This window comes from Falco peregrinus, chromosome 1, assembly GCF_023634155.1.
Source record: "Falco peregrinus isolate bFalPer1 chromosome 1, bFalPer1.pri, whole genome shotgun sequence".
NCBI lineage: Eukaryota > Metazoa > Chordata > Aves > Falconiformes > Falconidae > Falco > Falco peregrinus.
The window spans coordinates 35,711,459-35,732,209 of NC_073721.1; the positions used below are offsets into that span (position 1 = coordinate 35,711,459).

The 20,751-nt window shown below is 41.4% G+C and overlaps 1 protein-coding gene across 1 annotated transcript in view; it reads left to right on the top strand.

The window, feature by feature from the left end:
• Positions 1-912: 912 nt before the first annotated feature.
• The window catches only part of TRUB1 (TruB pseudouridine synthase family member 1), a 30,871-nt gene continuing 11,032 nt past the window's right edge, over positions 913-20,751 (top strand). Inside the window, 3 exon segments of the mRNA XM_013300635.3 lie at positions 913-1,099; positions 2,890-2,982; positions 6,806-6,861. Of these exon segments, the coding sequence (XP_013156089.3) occupies positions 955-1,099; positions 2,890-2,982; positions 6,806-6,861 (294 nt within the window). The 5' untranslated portion in view covers positions 913-954.

A 20,751-nucleotide genomic window follows, 5' to 3' on the forward strand; every position in this document is an offset into this window, starting at 1 on the left:
ACGCTCGCAGCTTATGGCAACGGGGAGCATTTCTACAGCCAGATTACAGCTATGTAGAAGAGATCTAAGCAAATAAATTGTCTGATTAATAACACGCACAAGTGGCGTGCAGGGGAGATGGGCAGGCGTTGTGGGGCGCAGGGAGCCCCAGACATGGTGGCACAGGCTGTGCTGGTGTGGAAGGCGACAGCAGGCACGGTGTGAGCTGCTGACTCAGGTACAGGCTGAAAAACCACACAGGGACCTTGATCCCGCCATGTACAGATGCAGCCATTGACTTCAGCAGGAAGATTTGCTTCTCTTTAGCCCTCAGCTAACCATGTATTTGTTTCCCTATTAAGTGTCTCTTTGTGGTTCTGTCTGTGGGCTCTTGCAAATGAATACATGAAATGCCTGACTGAAACATCCAAGCTCTCGGTGCCTTGCTCAGGCATGGCTTGCTGAAATGCTTTGGGAATGTTGCCAGAGAAACAAGTCCCTATGCATCGGGCCTGAAGAGGAAAAATCACATGCTGTACTTCTGCATGGAGAGAGGTCTATGGGACGCCTGCCCTCCCAGCGCCCTTTCATACAAAGGCGGGAAGATTAATGGACTGAGCAACTAGTCAGTGGAGTAGAATACAGTGGGGTAACAAAGGAACGACGTCTAACATGGCGATGGGTGAGGGGCCACACACCAGTTAGCGCCCCTGTGCCTGGCGGCGCTACCTAAAGCCACCCGCTCGGGACTGCCGGGCTCCCAGCGGGAGCTCCCCCGCGTTGGCCACCGTGCCGCAGCCGCTCCCGCCGCCGGGCTGTGCGGGGGGGGGGGATCCCGGCCCGGCGGCCGCCCCTCACGGCCTCCCTCACGGCCTCCCCGCCGCCGGACTACACTTCCCGGCGGCCCCCGGGCGGGGCGGAGGGCGGGCGGTCCCGGCGGGCTGGCGGCCCTGCTCGGCGGGGCCTGCCGGGAGCATGGCTGCCAGGGAGGCGGGCGGCGTCGTGCTGGGCAAGGCCGCCGACAAGCTCTTCTCGCTGAGCGGGCTGTTCGCGGTGTACAAGCCCAAGGGGCCCACCTCGGCCGGCGTGCTCAACATCCTAAAGGAGAAGCTGCTAGCAGGTAGGTGGCCGGGCCGCGGGACGCACGGTGAGGCGCGGACTCCTCGAGTACGGCCTGGAGGCCCGAGGTTGAGTTTTGGTGCTAAAGTGAGGAAATCGCGACAGGAAATCGCGACAGGGAGGTGCGCGTAGGCCCTGCCGGCGGTGCCAGGGCAGGAGCGGGCCGGCTGTGTGTGAACACGCTAAGTTTAGCCCCCGAGTGTTGTGGCCGAGTCTGCCCTGCCCGGCATGGCTGGGGGGGTGTCGGCATGTGTGTTCGTTAGGGTGCTGGAGCCATTGCACCCTCGTCCTCAGCGTTCAGAACACTTAAGGAGAATTGTCTTGTTGTTGTTGTTGTGGGGTTTTTGTTTGTTTGTTTTGTTTTGCTTTTGTAGTAGTTTGCAGCTGTGGCATGGGCCGGGCTGGGGGAATGGAGTCGCTTCTGGCTACTTTCTGGCTCGCTGTGTGGAGCTGCTGGGTCCCTGTGAGACTCAGCATGTGGGTCACACAGCACAGTGAGCAGTAAGGCCATATTGACCACAGATGTTTTTGGGGCAGGCATCTTATCGCCTAGAGGTACAGCATGATGTGAGCCTTCGTTTTGAGTGGGGGTGAGATTTGCCTCGGCAGAAAGCTACAGCCCTGCAGTGCACGGTGCACGGGATCCCAGCTTGCCTGGCGAGCTGTTGAACCGGGTCCCGGGGACAGCATGCACCTATCTGCCAGAATGGTTGCCAGCAGCATTTCTGCAGGACAGCACTGGCAGAATGTTCTGCTTCAGTCCTGCTACCTATTGCCATTTAAAAAAAAAAACAAAACCAACCACCAAATGAGGGAAAAGCACAGTGTTTCGAGGCATTTGAAAGTCCTGGGTGTAGTCTGCAGAAACTGCTTTTTCAGAATACAGGGAAGCCTGTGTGTCAGATATTAGGGAAAAAAATATGTTATCATTGCAAAGTGTGAGGGACTATGGCCTAGATTCTCTTTATAATGGATATGGGGACTTGATCATCTAATCGGGGCTTTTGGGCGGTTCCTGATGAAGTGAGAACATACTTTCAGACTGGTGAGTGCTTATTCAGGCAGATCTACACTGAAGTGAACTGTAGTGTAGGCATGGACTTCAGTTCAGCTTTGTATGGAAGAGATTTAGCTGGATCATGTCTGATTCCCTGGTGTGAAAGGCATAATGGAGAGATAATAGAAGTAGGTAAGGAAGCTTAGAGCATTTGTCATATTTAATACTAATAAATAAGGTGCATTGGACTGCAATATTCCTGGAGTCACCAGCTGCATAGGAAGTATGGTGGGTTGAGATGCTCTGACAGCTTAAAAGCAGCAGTGAGCAAGTTCAGTTCATGGCAGAGTTTCCATAGGGCTGCATACATGCATAGCATGACCTGTTACATGGAAGTAGATACAAGGATTGCTCAGATTATGTAACAGAAAATTTGTGTGTAATAGGTGATTTTTGGAACTCTGCTGCTAGTTCTTGTGTGCTTTGTTATTGAAACTTCACAGGTGAACTATCCCGCTGGTTTACTAGTAGAATTTTCTGTGAAGGTCTGTTTATAACGGTATAATGGTATATAAGACTTGATTAGAATCTAAGTGAAAATAGCTTGCAAATTGTTTAAGGTTGGGAGTAGATCTAGATGAGTCATTGCTCTTATTCAGTACAGCAGTTTCTGCACTACTAATTCATAGTTTAAATAATTGATTTTTATCTCCTTTAGCAGTCTGGAAATATGTGCTATTTTTCCTGTGTTTTGTGGTTATCCTATAATTCTTCCTTTCAATTTCTATTTGCAGAAGCTGGTGTGCAAACAAATGGGAACAAAAGAAATCAAGTTTTGAAAATTGGACATGGTGGAACTTTGGACAGTGCAGCAGCAGGAGTTCTGGGTAATGAAAAATATAAATACAGTCATCAAAAGATGATTTCAGGAAATGTTTTCATGCCTACATGTAATCAGAAGTGAAGGAACAATTTGGGATGCACATGGCAGGGTTTGTGGTTTTTGGGGAAGGACAGGTTACTGTGGAAAAGTGGTCTGGATTAAATTTCCTCTGCATATACTTTTACATGCATATAATATGTTTCTTAACGGAAGGCTAACACGCCCCACACCACACCCCCAATTCCTGAAATAACTTGTGGTTTATTATGTGAAAATACAGACTCTTGTGTATTGAATTCTAAATTACCTCAGAAATTGGTGGCTTGTTTTACTTAAGCTGAGGATTTATAGTCATCATAATTTTCTAAAGTGTTTGTTCTAAACTAATACTTTCCTGGGGTTTTGAGGGCGCCTTTTGGGTTGTAATACTCACCAAATGAAAGGTATGTAAGATCAGTTCAGCTGCTGCTTTTTTTGAGGCTCAGTACAGAAACAGTTTTTGCTTCCTGTACCGTCTGTTTTCTTAAAGAAGAGTCATCAAAGAGATTTTGTCTTTTAATTTTCATGGCAATCCATGTATCAAATTCCTTTTTTTTTTTTAAGGAACAGGATGTGTTAATTGCTGGTGTTGAAAACTCAGCTGTGGATATGACTGTTAGGCTGGATTATTCCCATATCATAGATTGTCAGCAGTAGTTTTGTTGATAAGTAACATGCAAACTACATCTTGCTTAAATCGTAGCCTTGTAGCCCTGCTTGGCTAGAAGGAATAACAGTACTTTTTTTGTATTGAAAATCAACAGGTACAGCTATGAGTATACACTGAAAGTGAAGCGACTTAGTTTTGTTGTAATGACTTCTCTCAGGACGAGCTGTGCTTTTCAGGGGGGTGTTGCTTGCTGAGATTTTTGCTAGTAGGGGCCTGTAGGGTAGTCATTGTCTTTCTCTGTCACCTGTGAACGTTGCAAAATGTAACATTCTTGGGATAGAAGTAAGCACTAACTCATTTTGTTCCAATTTCCTGTACTGTGTGGCCACTTACTGGAGAATACTGTGTGTATTGCTGAAATATGCATTTTTCATTTATGCATATGTTCCCTTTGAGCGTGCTACTACTCATTGTGGAAAGTCAACAGCATTGATCCATAGGAAAGAAAAATCACTCGTGCTTCTTAATTGCTTCTCCTACTGTTCTCTGATATCCAGCAGTCTCCAAAGCCTGCTCCTGTGGCATGACAAAAAGTACTTGGGCTTGATGTGCTTGGTAAAGACAGATAAGTGCATCACCTTAATATGCTATGGATCGATTAAAAAAAGGCACAGGATCTTTCGTTTCACTGCCATACGGAACACACAGAGAAAAATCAATGGTAGCTAGGTTGAAGAGGAGTGGGAAGGGGAATGTGCCCAGATTTCTTGTGGGTTTGGGTAAGATAATGAGGAGAGAGGGGGGGACACAACAGAAACAAGTTATGCAGAAAATATGTGCTGCTTTTTGGGATAGCGTGGTGGGGCAGGAATCTTTCTTTCATCATGGACGGCAGCATAATAGAAGTACTTATTTTCTGAAACCTCTAACCTTTCTTGATCTGTGCTGCTGTTGCCCAGGTTTTATGTACTGCTTATCTATAACTTTCTTCATGGGAATTAGTTTTTAGGATCATAGAATGGTTTGTGTTGGAAGGGACCTTAAAGATTATCTAGTTCCCACCCCACTGCCATGGGCAGGGACACCTGCCACTAGACCAGGTTGCTCCAAGCCCCATCCAACCGAGCCTTGGAACACTTCCAGGGATGGGGCATCCACAGCTTCCCTGGGCAACATGTTCTAGTGCCTCATCACCCTCATAGTGAAGAATTTCTTCTTAATATCTAATCTTAATCTAGCCTCTTTCAGTTTAAGTCCACCCCTCCTTGTCCTATCACTACGTGCTCTTGTAAAATGTTGGTACAGAGTCTTGCTTAGTGTGCCAGGTGTCCTGCAAGTAACTGGCTGGTGCTTTTCATCAGAAAATATACTTTTATATTTCTTTTCCTACTGACAGCAAATGTAGATGAGGAAGGACCTTGGAGACAGAGGTCAGTGATCCATGGCGTGTGAGTGAAAGGCAGCTTAGAGACCAGGTGGCATGTGATGGCCCTGCACTGGTAGGAGCCTGGAGCGACTGCTGTCTGAGAGGGAAGTCTTTTGTCCTGTCCCCATTTGTGGCTTCCATTGCATGTGAAAGATGGTGGGAGCTAGGACTCAACTTCTTAACATTAGGTCTCTTATTTTAGATACAAGAAGCAAAGAACTGTAGGTCAAGTCTTAGTGAATATCTTCTTTTAATATCAGTCTAAGGCTGTGGTTCCAGTTTAGTCTTTCTTGCTGTAAAATGGGAATTTTAAATACTTGGCTTGTTTCTATGTTGCAGTTATGAATTATGCTTCCATAGTAGAAGAAAAGATGAAAAAGTATAAAAAATTAAAAATGCAGTTAAACCTTGTTGTGCTCTGTGTAGTCTGGCAAGTTTAGTTTATGTTGCCTTTCAATAATACACGTGCTACACAAGCTGATGATTAATAGGGGAAATTGTTAGTGTCTTGTTCACAGAAGCATTCACTGTTTCTTTAAAATTATGCTACTGAATCTCTTGACAGTCTTCAGCAAATTTCAGCTTAGCAGTTATGTTGAAGTGTCAGTGATGTCATCACATTGCAAGAAAAGTGCTTGGTTATAAAATTTTATTTGTGTGCTTATCTCCTTTTCTCAGCTTTGTTGCAGCTCTTTCCTATCTGGCAAATGACAGGAACAGGCTGAACTGAAGGTACACAAAGGCACAAGCACAGGGGCATGTGTGACTAAAAATCCTCAGGAACAAGAGAAGTAATTGAGAATAAGAAGTAATCTGATGAGTCTCAGAGTGTAAAGATTGAGAAGTATTAGGGCACATGTTTTGGTTTTTTTGGTTTTCTTTTCATGTTCATTGTGTTTCATGCTTTTGGTAGCGGCTCCTGGTTAACACAAAGCAGATTTCCTGTAAGTCCCTTAACTCCTGTAGTTTTATTAAAATCAGGGAATCAAGGACATAAGATTTTACGTATTTCATAAGTTGTACACAAAAGTAATTTCCTTATAAAATTTTCATTGTTTCTTTGGATTGCTGTATGTGGAAAAAATCAATAGGAAAGCATATTCAAGGAAAGCACCTGTCTAAATAGCTTTAAAATAAAATACAGCTCTTTCTGTCTCTTATGAAAAGCTGACTGATTGCTGTTTTGTAGAATAGTGGTTTAATATTGAAAGACGCTAGTCTTTACGTATGCAATAATAAGAAGGTTTGATAATAAAAGATTTTTGACAGAGGGAATTGGACATTTTGATTATTTGTTTATCAGGCTTACAGCAAGAAAATAAATTTTATTATGCTATCTTAACTGCATTACTCTTGGTCACTATCAACCTTTAAAAGGGCTATTTAGTTACAGTGAAGGCTGGATTCATTATTAGTGAGCCATAGCCTTCATCAAACCAGAGACGGAGTTAATTGCACTATCCGTTTCTGTGGTGATTAAAAGTCAAATAAATCTAGAGGTTGAGTTAAAGCATTTTAACAATAGGTGAAGCTTTTTATCTTCTGCTTTAGACATTTTTTTCCTTTTACTAGTCCCATATTGTTTGAACATCAGAGATACTTTCTCGTAAGTGTTGACGCTTTTCATATGCTACCAGAGCATGAAAGGCTGTATTTCTGACCGGTGTAATATGTAGTAGTGATTGGTGTTGAATAAGGGAACTGCAGAGCTGGTTTTGAAGTGGAATTTTTTTCTTCTTCTGTCTTTTTTAGTGGTTGGTATTGGAAAAGGAACTAAAATGCTGAAAACTATGTTGGCAGGTTCCAAGGTAAGGAATGCTAAAAGACTTGTATTAGTAGGGGTTTTTGTTTGTTTTCTTTTCTTCGAGTGAAGACTGCATCAACATACAAACATCTCAGCCATCCTGCATATTTAGTATAAACATATTCTTTGGTTCCTTTTTGTATTTAGTCAGAAATTCAATATTAAGATTGTATGTCCAGAATGGTTATTTAAAAAATTTCATTTGTCTTGGTTTTTATACAAAATGTTAATAAACACCAAATTCCTATTTTACTGGAGGATTTTTATACTACTTAGTGTGTTTTTTACAAAAAGGGACAAAAACTATAATGAAGGTGGCATTTTAAGTGATGTTTTCAGGATATAATTGTGTATGACTACTCAGTTTTTGGTTATGTTCCTTATGTGTAGATAACTTAATTGCTGTTTAGCTTGCATTAACAGACCATCTTTGTTTCCTTTCTCTCTTTTTAAATACCTTGAGGCCTTAAGAGGCACCTTGTGGAATTAAGTGTTTTGTAGTTGTGATAGTGTCTGTCATTCCAGATTGTAGCTCCTGTAGATAAATGCTCTACAAGTGCATGGATAGGCACGTGTAAGAAGCCAAAGGTAGCAAAAGCCTTGTGGCTGCATGAGATAATCCAGACTGGAGCCTTGACAGATGGTGATCTTGTTCATGGCTGCTTTTGATTAGTTGTGCTTTGTCTTTGGTGAGTGTGTTTCAGATTGTAGGTGTTACCTACACAAACAAGTGCGTATACTCCCAAGAATAATCTACCAGTGTTGATTCCTTCTTCGCAAGTAAAATCCTGTGGTTTTACCCATTGTTTTTAAATGAGAAGTTTAGGAAAGAGTGGCAGATGCAGAAATCAATTAAGTCTTCCAAATTTCATTTTAAACTTGGGGAAAGTCAATAGCAGACTCAGCAAACTGATAGCCTTTCTAATGCATTTTTTATTCTATTTTTCCCATTCTCTTCTGGTGTAAAGGCTTAAGCTCTTTACAGGTGCTGAACTGATAGCCTGAGGTAGAATGAGATTGACAATCTTCAGTTCAACTCAAAGGCAAATAATTTGACAGAAGAGAAACAACCAGGATAAAAGGATGTAGCTATAAAGTCTGATCCAAAACTTACTGTGGTCAGTGTCAGTCCCTGCACTGACTGTAATGGGTTTGCGTTTGGTTAATAGGACCAGATATCAGAGGCATCTGTGTTTTGAAACATGCAGTAAGCAGCTGCAGCTGGATTTACAGTGGAATTGTAACCAGTTACCACCTGACATCTCCTTTCAAAGAACTTTTAAGTTAAAGGCATTGAGATACTTCATCTAAATTAAGTCATCATAGCTAAATGTGTGGAAATTGTTGATTGAAAACCACGTAAAGCAATTGAAGTATCTCTTAAGTTGATGTTCTCATGTTCACAGTGGAAACACTGTGATAGATGACGTAGTTTCTGCGTTTTTGGCAAAACAGAGTATGCACAGGGTCCTTGGCAACTTCACCATAAAGTTCTGTAGACAATGGGATTGTTACCTAACCAAACATTTTCCCCAGATAACTCAAGGAGGCTTATAGCTGCTGCTGAGGGGCAAGAGAGAAAAACACAGAGGAGAAATGGGCAGTGAGGCCAGTCTGGTAAGCGACCCCAGCTAGATCCATCAGCTCTCACCTGGCTTTAGACTGGTGTAGGCTGTGGGCACTTGATTCATTGAGGCAAACAAAATTACTCCTTAGAGCAAATCAGCTCTTTCACTGCAACTGTTTGTGTGTTCTGATGTGGCAGTGTGAGGTAGCTAACATCTGTGCCAGGTGGCATGGCGGTCATGAGCCTTCATTGGGAGCTTGCTTTGTTTCTGCTTTACTGTTTTCTATTTATACTTCAATAAATTAGGCATGCAGTAATTTGAGAGGCTTAAGGAAGTTGAGTAATTTTCCACAGATATCTGCCTACTTGTTTTTTTTTTGACCACACTGACAACAATGTCTCGTAATGTAGTGAGAGATCTGATACAGACAAACCCATGACTGTCTGATTAGGTTTGAGTATCTTTTTGCATCCCATGCCATGTGCTAGGATTTTATACTCTTAATTTATCTTTTTTACCATTGTGGATGCTGAAGTGTTTGTTGAAGTGTGATGTTTTTCTTTTGTTCCTTTTATTACTATAAAGATTCAGATCAACTGTCTGAGCCTCCCTGGTTAGGATTTACTGTTTGGCTATAGGAATGTGTCTTGTAAAGAAATAGTTCAGTCTATCATTGTTGGCAGCAGAGCTGTGCTGAATGGCCAAAACGTATGTTACTGCAGTAAACTCCATATGGTGGCTCTGCCAGAGATTGGACTATTTCTGATTTTTTCCCAAACGTTGTGTGAAACTTTCCTGACTCTGTGTGGCAGCTCCGAACATTATCACTCGATTTGCATCTTATACACATTATACAAGGAGTGTTACTCTTTCAGTGTAGATCTAGTTCTCCATTGGTTTGACCTCCTTATGAATTAAATCAAAACAAATAGAAATGTGCAGCCAAGGGCGATACCTACTTAGTGTTCCAGATTTCTCATTGAATTCTTAGTATTTATCCAGAAATAAAAATGTGAGCAGGCTATCTTAGGTTTTGTTTGCTTTATTTTGTTTCAGATGCTCCAAATGAGGAGGAGAAGCTGCATCCTCTTGGATCTGGAATTTAAATACTGAGCATTTAATACATCTTTCATAGGAGAATCACTTTTCCTTCCTGCGTTCAGGGACTTGGACTTTGTCTTAGTTAGACTTCTTGTACTGCATTATTTTGAGAGAAATTGTTTTATTGTGTTTGCAAAATAAAAAATGAGAAAATATTTTCTGCTTCACCAGTAAAATGAATACGATGGGGCTGGACCAATTTTTATTGTGGTTAATTGTTTCTGAACAACTCAGTCTTATGGGTGACTAGTCTGTCTCAAATGCAGTGTAGAAGTGGGTTTTTTTTTGGGGGGGGGAAATAGGTTAGAAAATGTTAGCTAGCAGCACAGTTTCCAAAGCAGTAATCCAGTTTTATAACCTCTCATCTACCAGAATGTGTTGTTACATAGAAGCAAATGAGGGAAATGTCAGAGAAGAAAAAAAAGAAGAGCAGTAAGCAATGAAATTCTTCATTATTCCAATAGTTTCCACCAGGAGGACATGTCTTCCAACACATACAGCCTTTAGTTTTAGGTGGAATAAAACAGGACAATTGAAATTTTCAGATTTCAGTTCCATGCTTAATTAGCATATTTTTCAGTGCAATAATGTCTGAGTTCACCCTAAGAGAATTGAGCCATACTAGTGTGAATAAAGCCAGAACTTGGCCATCCATCAAATGTGCTTGAAATCACTGCCTTTCAGTAAGCAGAAAGTGTGGTCTTACTGGTTTTATCTGAGGATGCAACTTCTTGTCATGGTCCGCATACAACCTGAAACCCCAGGTGCTCAGTGATGTGAGGGGAATTGCCTGAGTACTTTGCACTGGTTGCACAAGCTTGGGCAGGGACTAGTTAAAACAGAAGATTTAATGTCTAAAGTTGTGGCTTCTCAAAGTGAAACACTATAAAAAAAATGAAGAAATCACTGAATAGAGTAAAACCCAAACTCCAAATGATCACAAAGACTAAAAAGAGATGGGCAGAATGAAGATATGTCAATGACCTGATATGTGACAACTGTTCTATTATAATTGTTAACATTTGAGTTCTTATGAATCCTGGATGGAAAAATGAGTGCTAGTTCAGTGATCAGGTCTCAAAACTTGCCAGTCACACTTGCATCCTATGAGAGAAGGCTTGCCTGAGCTTGAATTCATTCAAATATTACATAAGAGAATTTCTGAGAGATATGTAAATGACTTGCAGTGTGATTCTGGGATTAGAGTTTGTATGTTGCAAAATTGTTTCTCTGGAGGGTTGGCAGCAGATGCTGCAGAACAAAATGTCCGTAAAGGTTTACCTCCTGTGATTATCTTGCTGTCCTAAAAGTTAGGCTTCAATTTGTATCCGTGGCTTCTCAAACATAAAGCTTGCTCGCTTTCTCCATTAATTCGTGTTTTTTTTTAAAGTAAGTCCTTGGCTTCCATCTTTTGGCGATGAGTTCCATGAATTAATGCATTAAAAAGCACATCTAGTAGTTCTATAAGGAGCAGAACTAATGAAGCCTTTTCTTGTGACTTTGTTAACAGCTCGTTAGACACCAGAGCCCCACGTGGACTCTCTGGTATCCAGTAATACACTGGAGGCTCCCTCTGAAGCCTTTTTCATAGTGGAAGCTGCAATATATTTATTTCCTCTATCTGCCTGTTTTCAGGAGGCTTGTAAGAACTCGGCATCTCTGAGTTCTCTATTCTTCTGCCAGCAGTTGTGTGTTTGCACATTAACATGCACACCATGATGGTGCAAGTGCTATTTCTTTGGAAATCCTAATTTCTTTCTAAAGAGTCTTGCTGTGTTTTTTCGTGCTTTTTTTTGTTTGGGTTTTTTTTAAGCATTTCAAAAGCCATTTGTGCTCCAGTTCGTATATTTGAGTCATGACTGCAAGAAAATTGAGTTGACTTTCCTTTTGAAGGATTGTCTTAGTGGTGTGCATTCTTACTTTTAATCTTAAAAAATTTTCTATATAGTATCAGCTGGCTGAGTTCTTTGTTTCATCTTGCTTTCTTTTGGAGCTGGTGAAACCGAAACTACTTTTACAGTAGGTTTTGTATCATAGAGATGCGTTCTATTTCTTTTTCATATTTTGGTATTTTTAACATTGTCTTGGAAGGGCAAGATTTGTGGGTAGTGGTAATATTTCTTATTAGACTGATTGATACAGTATCAAAATGAGGCATTTGGAAGTGCAAGCCCTTTCTCAGATCTAAAATAGAAGCCATGGACTTTTAAGTGTATTTGAGATTTGTTTAGAGTTTAGTGAGGTAGGTATCTGTTAGACCATTTCTGAAAGAAAAAGTAGTTAATGCTTGTGTGTGTGGTACACCAACAATTCTGTGTGGGAAGGCAGTTAAGACCCCAAGACTGTTCCACACAGATGGGCTACATTTTATCACCCACGTTAATAAAAGAGAGTAAGAAAACAATTTATTTCCTGTGTGGGATAGAAAGCTTTTGTTCACAACTGATCAGCCAAGCTCCCAGTCACAAGGCGAGGGAAACTGTTACTGCTTGCCTGATGATTCTTCAGGTCCCATTTTGCTTGTGTTCATCTGTGGCTTTAGTTGGGCTTTTGCTTCCAAATTACAGTATTGTATCCAACTGTCTATATTTGTCTTGGAGGAATCCAAGTAGAAGTGGTTTGTTTGCTCTTTAGCTCTTTCCCTAGGACATTTTTCATCTGCAACACCTTCTAATTTTTCACTCTGGTTCCTGCCCTTTTGCATTCTCACACCTCTTTGTTTACAGTATCAGATCCACAATAACCAAGGGTCTGACTGAGTTTCTTTTTCTATAGAAATGGGAGAGGTAGCAAAAAGAGAGTGCAGTGTGGGACCTGCACATTTAAGCAAAGTGGATTATAGCTACACAAAATGTCATTACTTTGCCTCTGTTCAAGCCCAAAGAAATTATTGTTTCCTTACAAGGGAGGCAGGAGAGGAAAGGAGATGATAAGGTTATCTCCTAGGGGAAAGAAAGAGCCTGGTAGATTATATGTTGTGGCATGTGAAGGGGTTAGTGTGAGGTAATGTTATAGCATGCCATAAATCCAATATCTTTATTGAGCCCATGGTTTTTTTCTGAACCCAGCGGAGTTATGAATTTTAGTTCCCAGGCTTGTTTTGAAAGGTGTTTTATAGGTTTCCCTTGAGGAACAGGACTGGCACATTGGAGATGGAGTGATTGTTTTATGAGAGATGTTAACCCACAGGCAGATGAATGTGTTTCAGCCCTTGTAGACTGGCTAGGTGAATTCTTCCTGACAGGTAGTGTTTGCTTAATTTCACCCATTGAATTACCATTTTGTGCTTTAGGTGAGGTGTATGACGTTCCTGAAATACAGATACAGGACAGAGAGGTCTTGACATTTCTCTTACATCCTATTTATTACATTATTGTGCAAACATTCAAGGAATACTTCCTTGTATGTTTGCATAATACAGTGCAAAGACGTCTATTAATAAAACTTGTCCTACTTTATGTCTGTAGTCTTTAACAGCTATATCCAAGTACTGCTATAATAGTTTGCTTTTTTTTTTAACCAGTACTGACACTTGAGAAAGTTTTTGCAGAACCAGAGCTTTCTGTTATAATTCCATGACATCGCTCCAGAGCAGAGGAGGTTGGTTCAGAGACCCATTGCTGTTTATGCAAACTTAGGATTGGTTTCTATCCTGTGTGTATTATTTTGCATTACTGACAACAAATCTTGTTCCTTGAACGCCTCCAGGTATTAGATAGAAATCAATGTCAGTTTATAACAGGATAGTTGTCTTCCTTACTTTGTCACAAGGAAAATGCATATATGAAATGAAGTCTGGGAAATGCATGAATGATGCTGGTTTTGTTGTGTTTTGAGGATGTGTATAAGTTGTTATCAAAACTTGGTGTCTGTATGAAACAAGATGCACTGAGGGAATGTTAAGCCTGCACAGTGGAGGATGCAGGAATCAGGAAGGGTTAAAGTGTTAGTTGGATAAAACATGCCCTTACGTGTTACACACTATGGACGTCTTTAATTACCTGTTACTGCAAAACATGATACATTTTTTAACCTGCTTTTTTGATAACAAATCATACGCTGATTTGAGTATCTACTCCTTCCTGCCCTGCCCATTATCCCCAAAACAAAGTTGTAGAGGAAGAAGTTGTTAAATAGTACAGATAACACTTTCCTGCAGTGGTACCATTAGTAAGCTGGCTTAACGTGCTGTGTGTTGCTCGAGTCTCTTTTATGCTCACTCCAGAGGCCTAATCTATTAATAGCTCAGCTTCATGCTCTATTAATATTCACACTTTTTTTAAACTGGTGAAAATCTTGAGGAGACTGCCCCTATTGTGCTGCAGAAGCTCCTTCCTCCAAAAATGCCAAGTACTTTAAGAGCATGCTCTAGTGTCATTTTTCTGTTCTTCCATTCACGAGGTCAGTGTCTCCTTCTTTCCGCTTGACCTTTCTAAAGTTGTGTGTGCGTACAGTTCTTGCTTGCATTCATTAAAATAAAATCAAGACTGCAGCATGGCAAGGCTTTTTTCTTTTTTTTAATAAAGATCATATTAAAAAAATGTTAACAGATTTAAACTAGCCATTCTCCATTGTTTTCTGTAGTGTTCCTTTCTGGTGGTTTGGAGGTGCTCTTAGCACCGCCTTTTAGACTTTACTGCATCTTGGCCTTAGCAATGTCTTTGAATTCACCTAAAGGCTTTCATGGATTCAGTTTTATCTGTGAATTTGCATGTACCGATAAAATCTTACCCCTCTGGAAGGACTGTGTTATAGTTCTGGGCAGAGAATTATGAATTTCCTTAAACCTGTTTCTCAGATAGGAGCTGAAGGTCATCTTTGTTTATTTTGTATAATCTGTGGTGTAGGTCCTAGAAGACAGAACGAGGAAACAGGTACTAAAGTTGAAGATGTAATTTAAGAGCTAAACTGGAACATACTGGTGAGCGGGATAGGTTTCCACAGAGAGCATGTGCCAGGAAGGTTTACGTGAAGAGACTGGGCTACAAGCAGCCACTTCTGGACATTAACCTGCGTCCTGTCTTGGATATTGTGAGCCTGAATTGTATTTATAAGTGATATGTGGCCACAGTGCTATGTCGGATGAACCAGTGTTCCTGTTGGGATTGTTCCCCCTCCCACCCCCTTTCTTTCTCTCTTAACACAAAAATTTAAACTTGTAACAGTTTTTAGCTACTACCTTAAAGCTTCTCGCAACTCCAGGTAAAGTATCTTTTGTGGATTACCCTATCACAGGTGCTTCAAGTCCCTCACATTGAAAAGCTAGTCAGCCCGTATATTTGAACTTTTTTAATAAGCTGACATAAGAGGTCAGAAAATCCTGTTTAGCCCAAGAGTAAAGATCAGATAGTTTTTCAGCAATGACAGTACAATTACAGCATCTAGCAGTAAATAAAATTATGTGCAGGCTTAGCACAAAGTCATCTTTTTCTTTTAGGGGAAAAAATGAATGGTAGAGAAGTTGTAATGTTTGTGTGTATTAAGAAGACATGTTTGGTGTTTGATAATTTTGAATTTGCTCTGTTGTAAAATATGGACCTCCTCCCTCATCCTGCAGTCTTTATTTTGCCTCTGTGCAACCTGCTTTTAAGAGATTAGGGCTCTGTGCTTTTAATATATTGGAATCTGCTTAGTGAGAGTGCTTTGTTTTGGAAAATAATTGAAACTATGGCAACCCTCGGGTTTTTTTCCAGCTTATTTGTCTACCCCATGTACTCCTCTGGTTTGGTGAATGATTAGCATACTGGAAACCACTGGTAGCTGCTAATGTTATATAAACAGCAAATACAAGTTATGTAAATATTAAATCCAGAGCACCTTAGTTGTGCTTTAGAAATCATTAGACACAAACTGAATGTCACTGTAGAACTGAGAGTATAAGGCCTCTTCACTGTCTTAGCGGCCTAAGTCTGCAAAAATGTAAGTGCTCGCACCAGGCTTGCAGACTGGATGGGTCTGGCACAGGAACACTAATTCTGATCAGTGCTTGCCTGCTTTGCGCTTGCTCTGATTTCCTTCAGGTTCTCTAAAGCACTTGTTTTTTGTTTGGGTTTTTTTGTTTGTTTGTTTTGTTTTATTTCCCTCAAACTTGTCAGCCACACACAGACACCAGTTTACATAAATTGACTTTCTGTTCCTATCGAATAGGGCTTCTCTTTCCCAGCTTTCAGTCTCTTGCACAGGGGACTGTAGCCTTTATTTATTTATTTTCCTTTTACACTTCTGTGTTCAGTTGCTGCTGTGATTAGAAAATAGGTCATCCTTGGATGAACTCTTCTGAACTGCCTCTTCCAGAGAGCTTGCTTGCCTGGGATATTCTTGCAGTGGAAGCCATCTTAAAATCTTCCTGACAGCTACTAGTGACCTTATTTCATAATTACTTGTGTTTCTGTCTAGCTCTTCCAAAGTGTTGCTTCTCTGAAACATGTTATAATTTAAGATTTCAAGTCTCTGGCATCTTTCCAAATAAAACTTTGATATATTAACAGTTAGAACTGAGAAGCTCTGTTCCATGGTCTGTCTGGCATTTGCACTGACAAGTGGGACAGACATGCCTGGCAGTCAGCCCAGGGGCTTCAGCCTGCAGGAGCCCCCCCCCCCCCCCCCCCCCCCCCCCCGGGCTGGGTTGTGTAGCTAATAGCTATGCTGGCTGTGCAGCCCCTCTGACAGGAGGGGATTCTTCTTCCTTATCCTCCTCTTCCTCCTTTCACTGTTAAATATGTATGCTGGTAAAGTCTTGCATTTTTCTTTCTCTTTTTATGGATACACTTTCCATTCTGCGTTAGTAGAAAGATTTCTCTGAAATTGTGTATGAATTAAAAAAGCCAAATGATAGCTATTCTCTTACTAAAACTTTATTGTAAATATTATATGGTTTACTATCTGTGAGAATTTTGGCTGTTCCCTGTGGTTGTGACTCCAAAACAAAATTCCTTTTCTCAAGATGTGTCAGATTTATTAGAGGGTTTGGAATTTGTTTTTTATGGGCTCCTGTAATCCTGTTCTTTCGCCAGCCCTGGCCTTTATGGCATGTTTCTTTCTGGTCATGGGTATGGTAGCAAATGTATGACTGCCAAAGCCCTTCACTGTCTGTCTGGTCTTGTTGAGGTCACATCCACTGCATCCCCCAGTCTGTGTGACAGTTTTCATATTATCGTTGACAGAGTACAGTGGCTTGTCACTGTGAAGTATCTTCTTAAGGCTGTCTCTTCACTAATATGAATGAAAGAGTTGCTTATACTTGAGGGCTTCTGATCACTTTGCTGCCTTTTGTTTCAGTTGCCATAATATCCAGAAAATGGTCTTCTAGGCAGCTGAGAGGTATAGTAGCCATTCCCTAATGCAGGATAGCTTTGGGAAGGTCTGTATGCCCTCAGGGTTGTTGCCCTGTTGTACAATTGTGAGGCTCTGTTTTGGGACCATGCAAACCACCATTAGAAGTTGGAATTATTGCATGCTACTTGCTTGCAAGTTGTGACTGGGAATGCTTGATCTTAACTTGTAATGCACTACACTTGCATGTTGTAGAATCCCATAGGAAAGCTGAGATAGATGCTGATTTTAATCTTTAAATGGTTTGGCTTCTGGTCTTTTGAGATGAGTAGGGGGCAAGGACATAGGGGCTACTGATTGGCAGAGTGTTGTCTGACGAGCTGCTGATACAAGGATGTTTTCTGTCACGGTCTGCACTTGGAAGGATTTTCCACTGCCTGTAACACCTACTACCTTGCTTTTTTTGTTTCACATTGAGTGGGTTGAAGGCAGTGTGGTTGTGAGCAGTTGCTGTCTGTGTTCCTGCAGTGATTTGTCATTTGAGGAAGAATGCCCCTAGATATACTTCATAAAACTGGAAGAAATAAACGATTGCCAACACAGGTGAGAAAAGGTCACCAAAGACTTACTAAATGACTCAGAATCCATTGGGTGCTTCCGAGGGCAGTGTGAGTTAGAGTCTAAAGAGAGCTAATGCTGAATTTTGACGCGAAGTAAGAGGAACAATAAGTTAAGTCTGCATTCTCATGTTATCTTCTACAAGCTCCAGGTCCTGCACACTAACAAAGGGGAAGTAAACCCTATTAAGTGGCTAGTAAGAATTGTGCTATATAATTGTAGATGCCCAAGGGCACTCCAGAGACTGATCATAAACCAACTGTAATTCATAATTTTCTGACCTGTTATAGCCTTTTTTGAGGATTATTGCATTGCTGGCTTGAGTCTTTGTGCACCTTTAAAGGCATCGGTAAGGACTGGCCATTTGTGACTAATTTTTAAGGATGCTGTTTTGTCCTGGTTTCAGCTGGGATAGAGTTAATTTTCTTCTTAGTAGTTGGTGTTTTGGGTTTGGTGTGAGAACAGTGTTGATAACGCACTGATGTTTTTGGTTGTTGCTAGATAGTGTTTATAAAGTAAGTCAAAGACTTTTCAGTTTCTCAGGCCCTGCCAGTGAGAGGCTGGAGGGGAACAAGACATGTGTCATTATGGCATTTGTCTTCCTGAGTAACTGTTAACATGTGATGGAGCCCTGCTCTCCTGGAGATGGCTGAACACCTGCCTGCTGACGGGAAATGGTGAATGAATTCCTTGCTTTGCTTTGCTGGCATGCATAGCTTTTGCTTTACCTATGAAACTGTCTTTATCTCAACTGACAAGTTTTCTCACTTTTACTCTTCTGATCCTCTCCCCCATCCCACTGTGGGAGGAGTGAGTGAGTAGCTGTGTGGGGCTTAGTCGCCAGCCAGGATTAAACCACAACATCTTTTTACAAATGGGATGGGTTTTTTGCCCTTTTTGCAGAAATTAAAGGGAAGTCAAGTGTTGAGATTTGGATTGTATTGGTCATACAGTTTGTGTTTACATATAAACAGTTGATATTATCTCTGTGTTGCTTGTAGGTCAAATATAACATGTTGTTGTAACAGACAGCCTGAAGCGAGATAGCCAAATTAGACAAAACCAGAATTAAGAGGAAGAGAGTAATTCAGACTCAAGTAGTGTAAGTACGTTGGTTTGGAAACATCTGAAGACAGTATGTGAGGTTTCCAACTTTCAGATTCAGAGTTTTACTGAACTGCTAAGATCATTCATCATGCTAGGATTATGAAGATCTGTTCACATGTTTTTATTAACCTCTAGAATAGCTGCTGAGTAGTGTCTCTTCCTAGCTATGCTATTAAATGTTAAGAACTAGATCATTAAATGTCTCAGAAAGTAGGCAGTTTTGTGGTCCTAAAAGCAGATAACATACTTTAAAGTTTATTTAAATGTTTGTTGTGGAGCAGCCTTCATCCATTCTTCCTTTCATTTTTTCCATGCATTCCTAAAGTATGTAAACTTCAAGAATTTGAATTTCAAATGCCTAATTTTGCAGAGTTATCAGGGGATTCAGACATCTGCAGTATTTAGGAAAAAAGTAGCCTTAATGAAATGTTGAGGTTTTACCCAGCAGGAAGCTAAACACGACACAGCCATTTGCTCATTCCCCCACAGTGGGATGGGGTAGAGAATTGGAAAAAGGTAAAACTCAAGGGTTGAGATAAAGATGGTTTAATAGGTAAAGCAAAAGCCATGTGTGCAAGCAAAGCAAAACAAGGAATTCCTTCCCCACTTCCCATGGACAGGCAGGTGCTCAGCCCTCACCAGGAAGGCAGGGCTCCATCATGCTTGAGCAGTTATTTGGGAAGACAAATGCCATCACTCCGAATGTCCCCTCCTTCTTCCCCCAGCTTTATATGCTGAGCATGAAGTCATATGGTATGGGATATCCCTTTGGTCAGTTGGGGTCAGCTGTCCTGGCTCTGTCCCCTCTCAACTTTTTGTGCCCCCCAGGCTACTCACTTGTGGGGTGGGGTGAAGAGAGAAAAGGTGTTGGCTCAGCAGTAAGGAGAGCACCATTGTGTTATCAACACTTTTTCCAGCACAAATCGAAAGCATAGCCCCGTACTAGCTCTTATGAAAAAATTAACTCTGTCCCAGCTAAAACCAGTAGATGCGGTAAGCAAAGAATACAGTTATTTTTATTATGAAGTCTGCACTCCGTTGTCTTTTGTCTGACTATTCCTGCTGCTTCCATTTCATGGCAGTTGCTTGAAGAAGTAACATTGAAGTGGCAGGTTGTCACATGGAACAAAATCAAGGCATGTCTTTGTAGTCCCATTTTGTGGGTGTGATTTATATGCCTACACTACTATTACTTGAGCTTGTTTGTACTTTGCAAGGACATGAAAAAGGATGCATTGCATCAAAGAGTAAAATGTTAATGCTTGTGCCTGTTTGGATGTGTTCCAGTAGAATTTGGTCAACCAGCTTCTAAAATACACATCCATTTACAACTTGGTTCAAATTTATATTAGCTCAGCTGGGAGTAAGTTCATCGAAACCTTACTGGGAATTAGGCTTGTGAAACACCTTGATTTTTGTCTACCAGGCTATGTAAATGCTTTACTTTGAAGGCCCCTGGATTTAGCATATGGCTGAGAGAAATGGAATGGAATAGGATAGTGGGTCAAACAACAGATTTTAATACCTGAAGGTATCTCCAAACTTGACCCAAACACATGTTACAGCATGAGTCCTCATGTGTTGGCAGCCTTGTGAAAAGACGTGGGGCAGCTGGTTCATGGGAAGCCTGTCAGCTTCAGCAGGTTCTGCCCTGTACCCGCAGCCTGGCAGTATTTAGGATGGAAGTACACCAGGTGAAGTGCAGTAAGGACAAGAGCTACTGGCCTGGGAACAGGTTAATTCCTTCCTGCAAGCTACAGACACATACACTGAACAATTTAGAGAAAAAACCTGAAACAGAAATACTCAGAGAAGCCATGATGAGCAGAGATGTCGCTCAGTGGCCTTGCACTCCTTGTGCTGGTCACAAGGTCCTTACTGAATTCCAGATGTCCAAAACCCTAGCTTTAGGCCAGGGGTCCTCAAACTTTTTAACCAGGGGGCCGGCATGCGGATGCAGTGGCAGGCAGTCATCTGCGGCTGCTTGGTTCCCCCCCCAACCCCCGCCGGGGGTGGGGGGCGGGGGGTTCTGTAAATACTGGGGGCCGGATTGAGGACTCTGGGGGGCTGTATCTGGCCCGTAGTTTGAGGACCCCTGATTTAGGCCGTTGCGTGTCACTCCATTTTGTGGCAGAACTGTTGCAATGCTTTGCCTTGAAAGTGAGTGTTTTACTTTCATAAGTAAAGGACTTTGTGTCTTTTTTTTTTAATTATGAAGGAACTGAAAA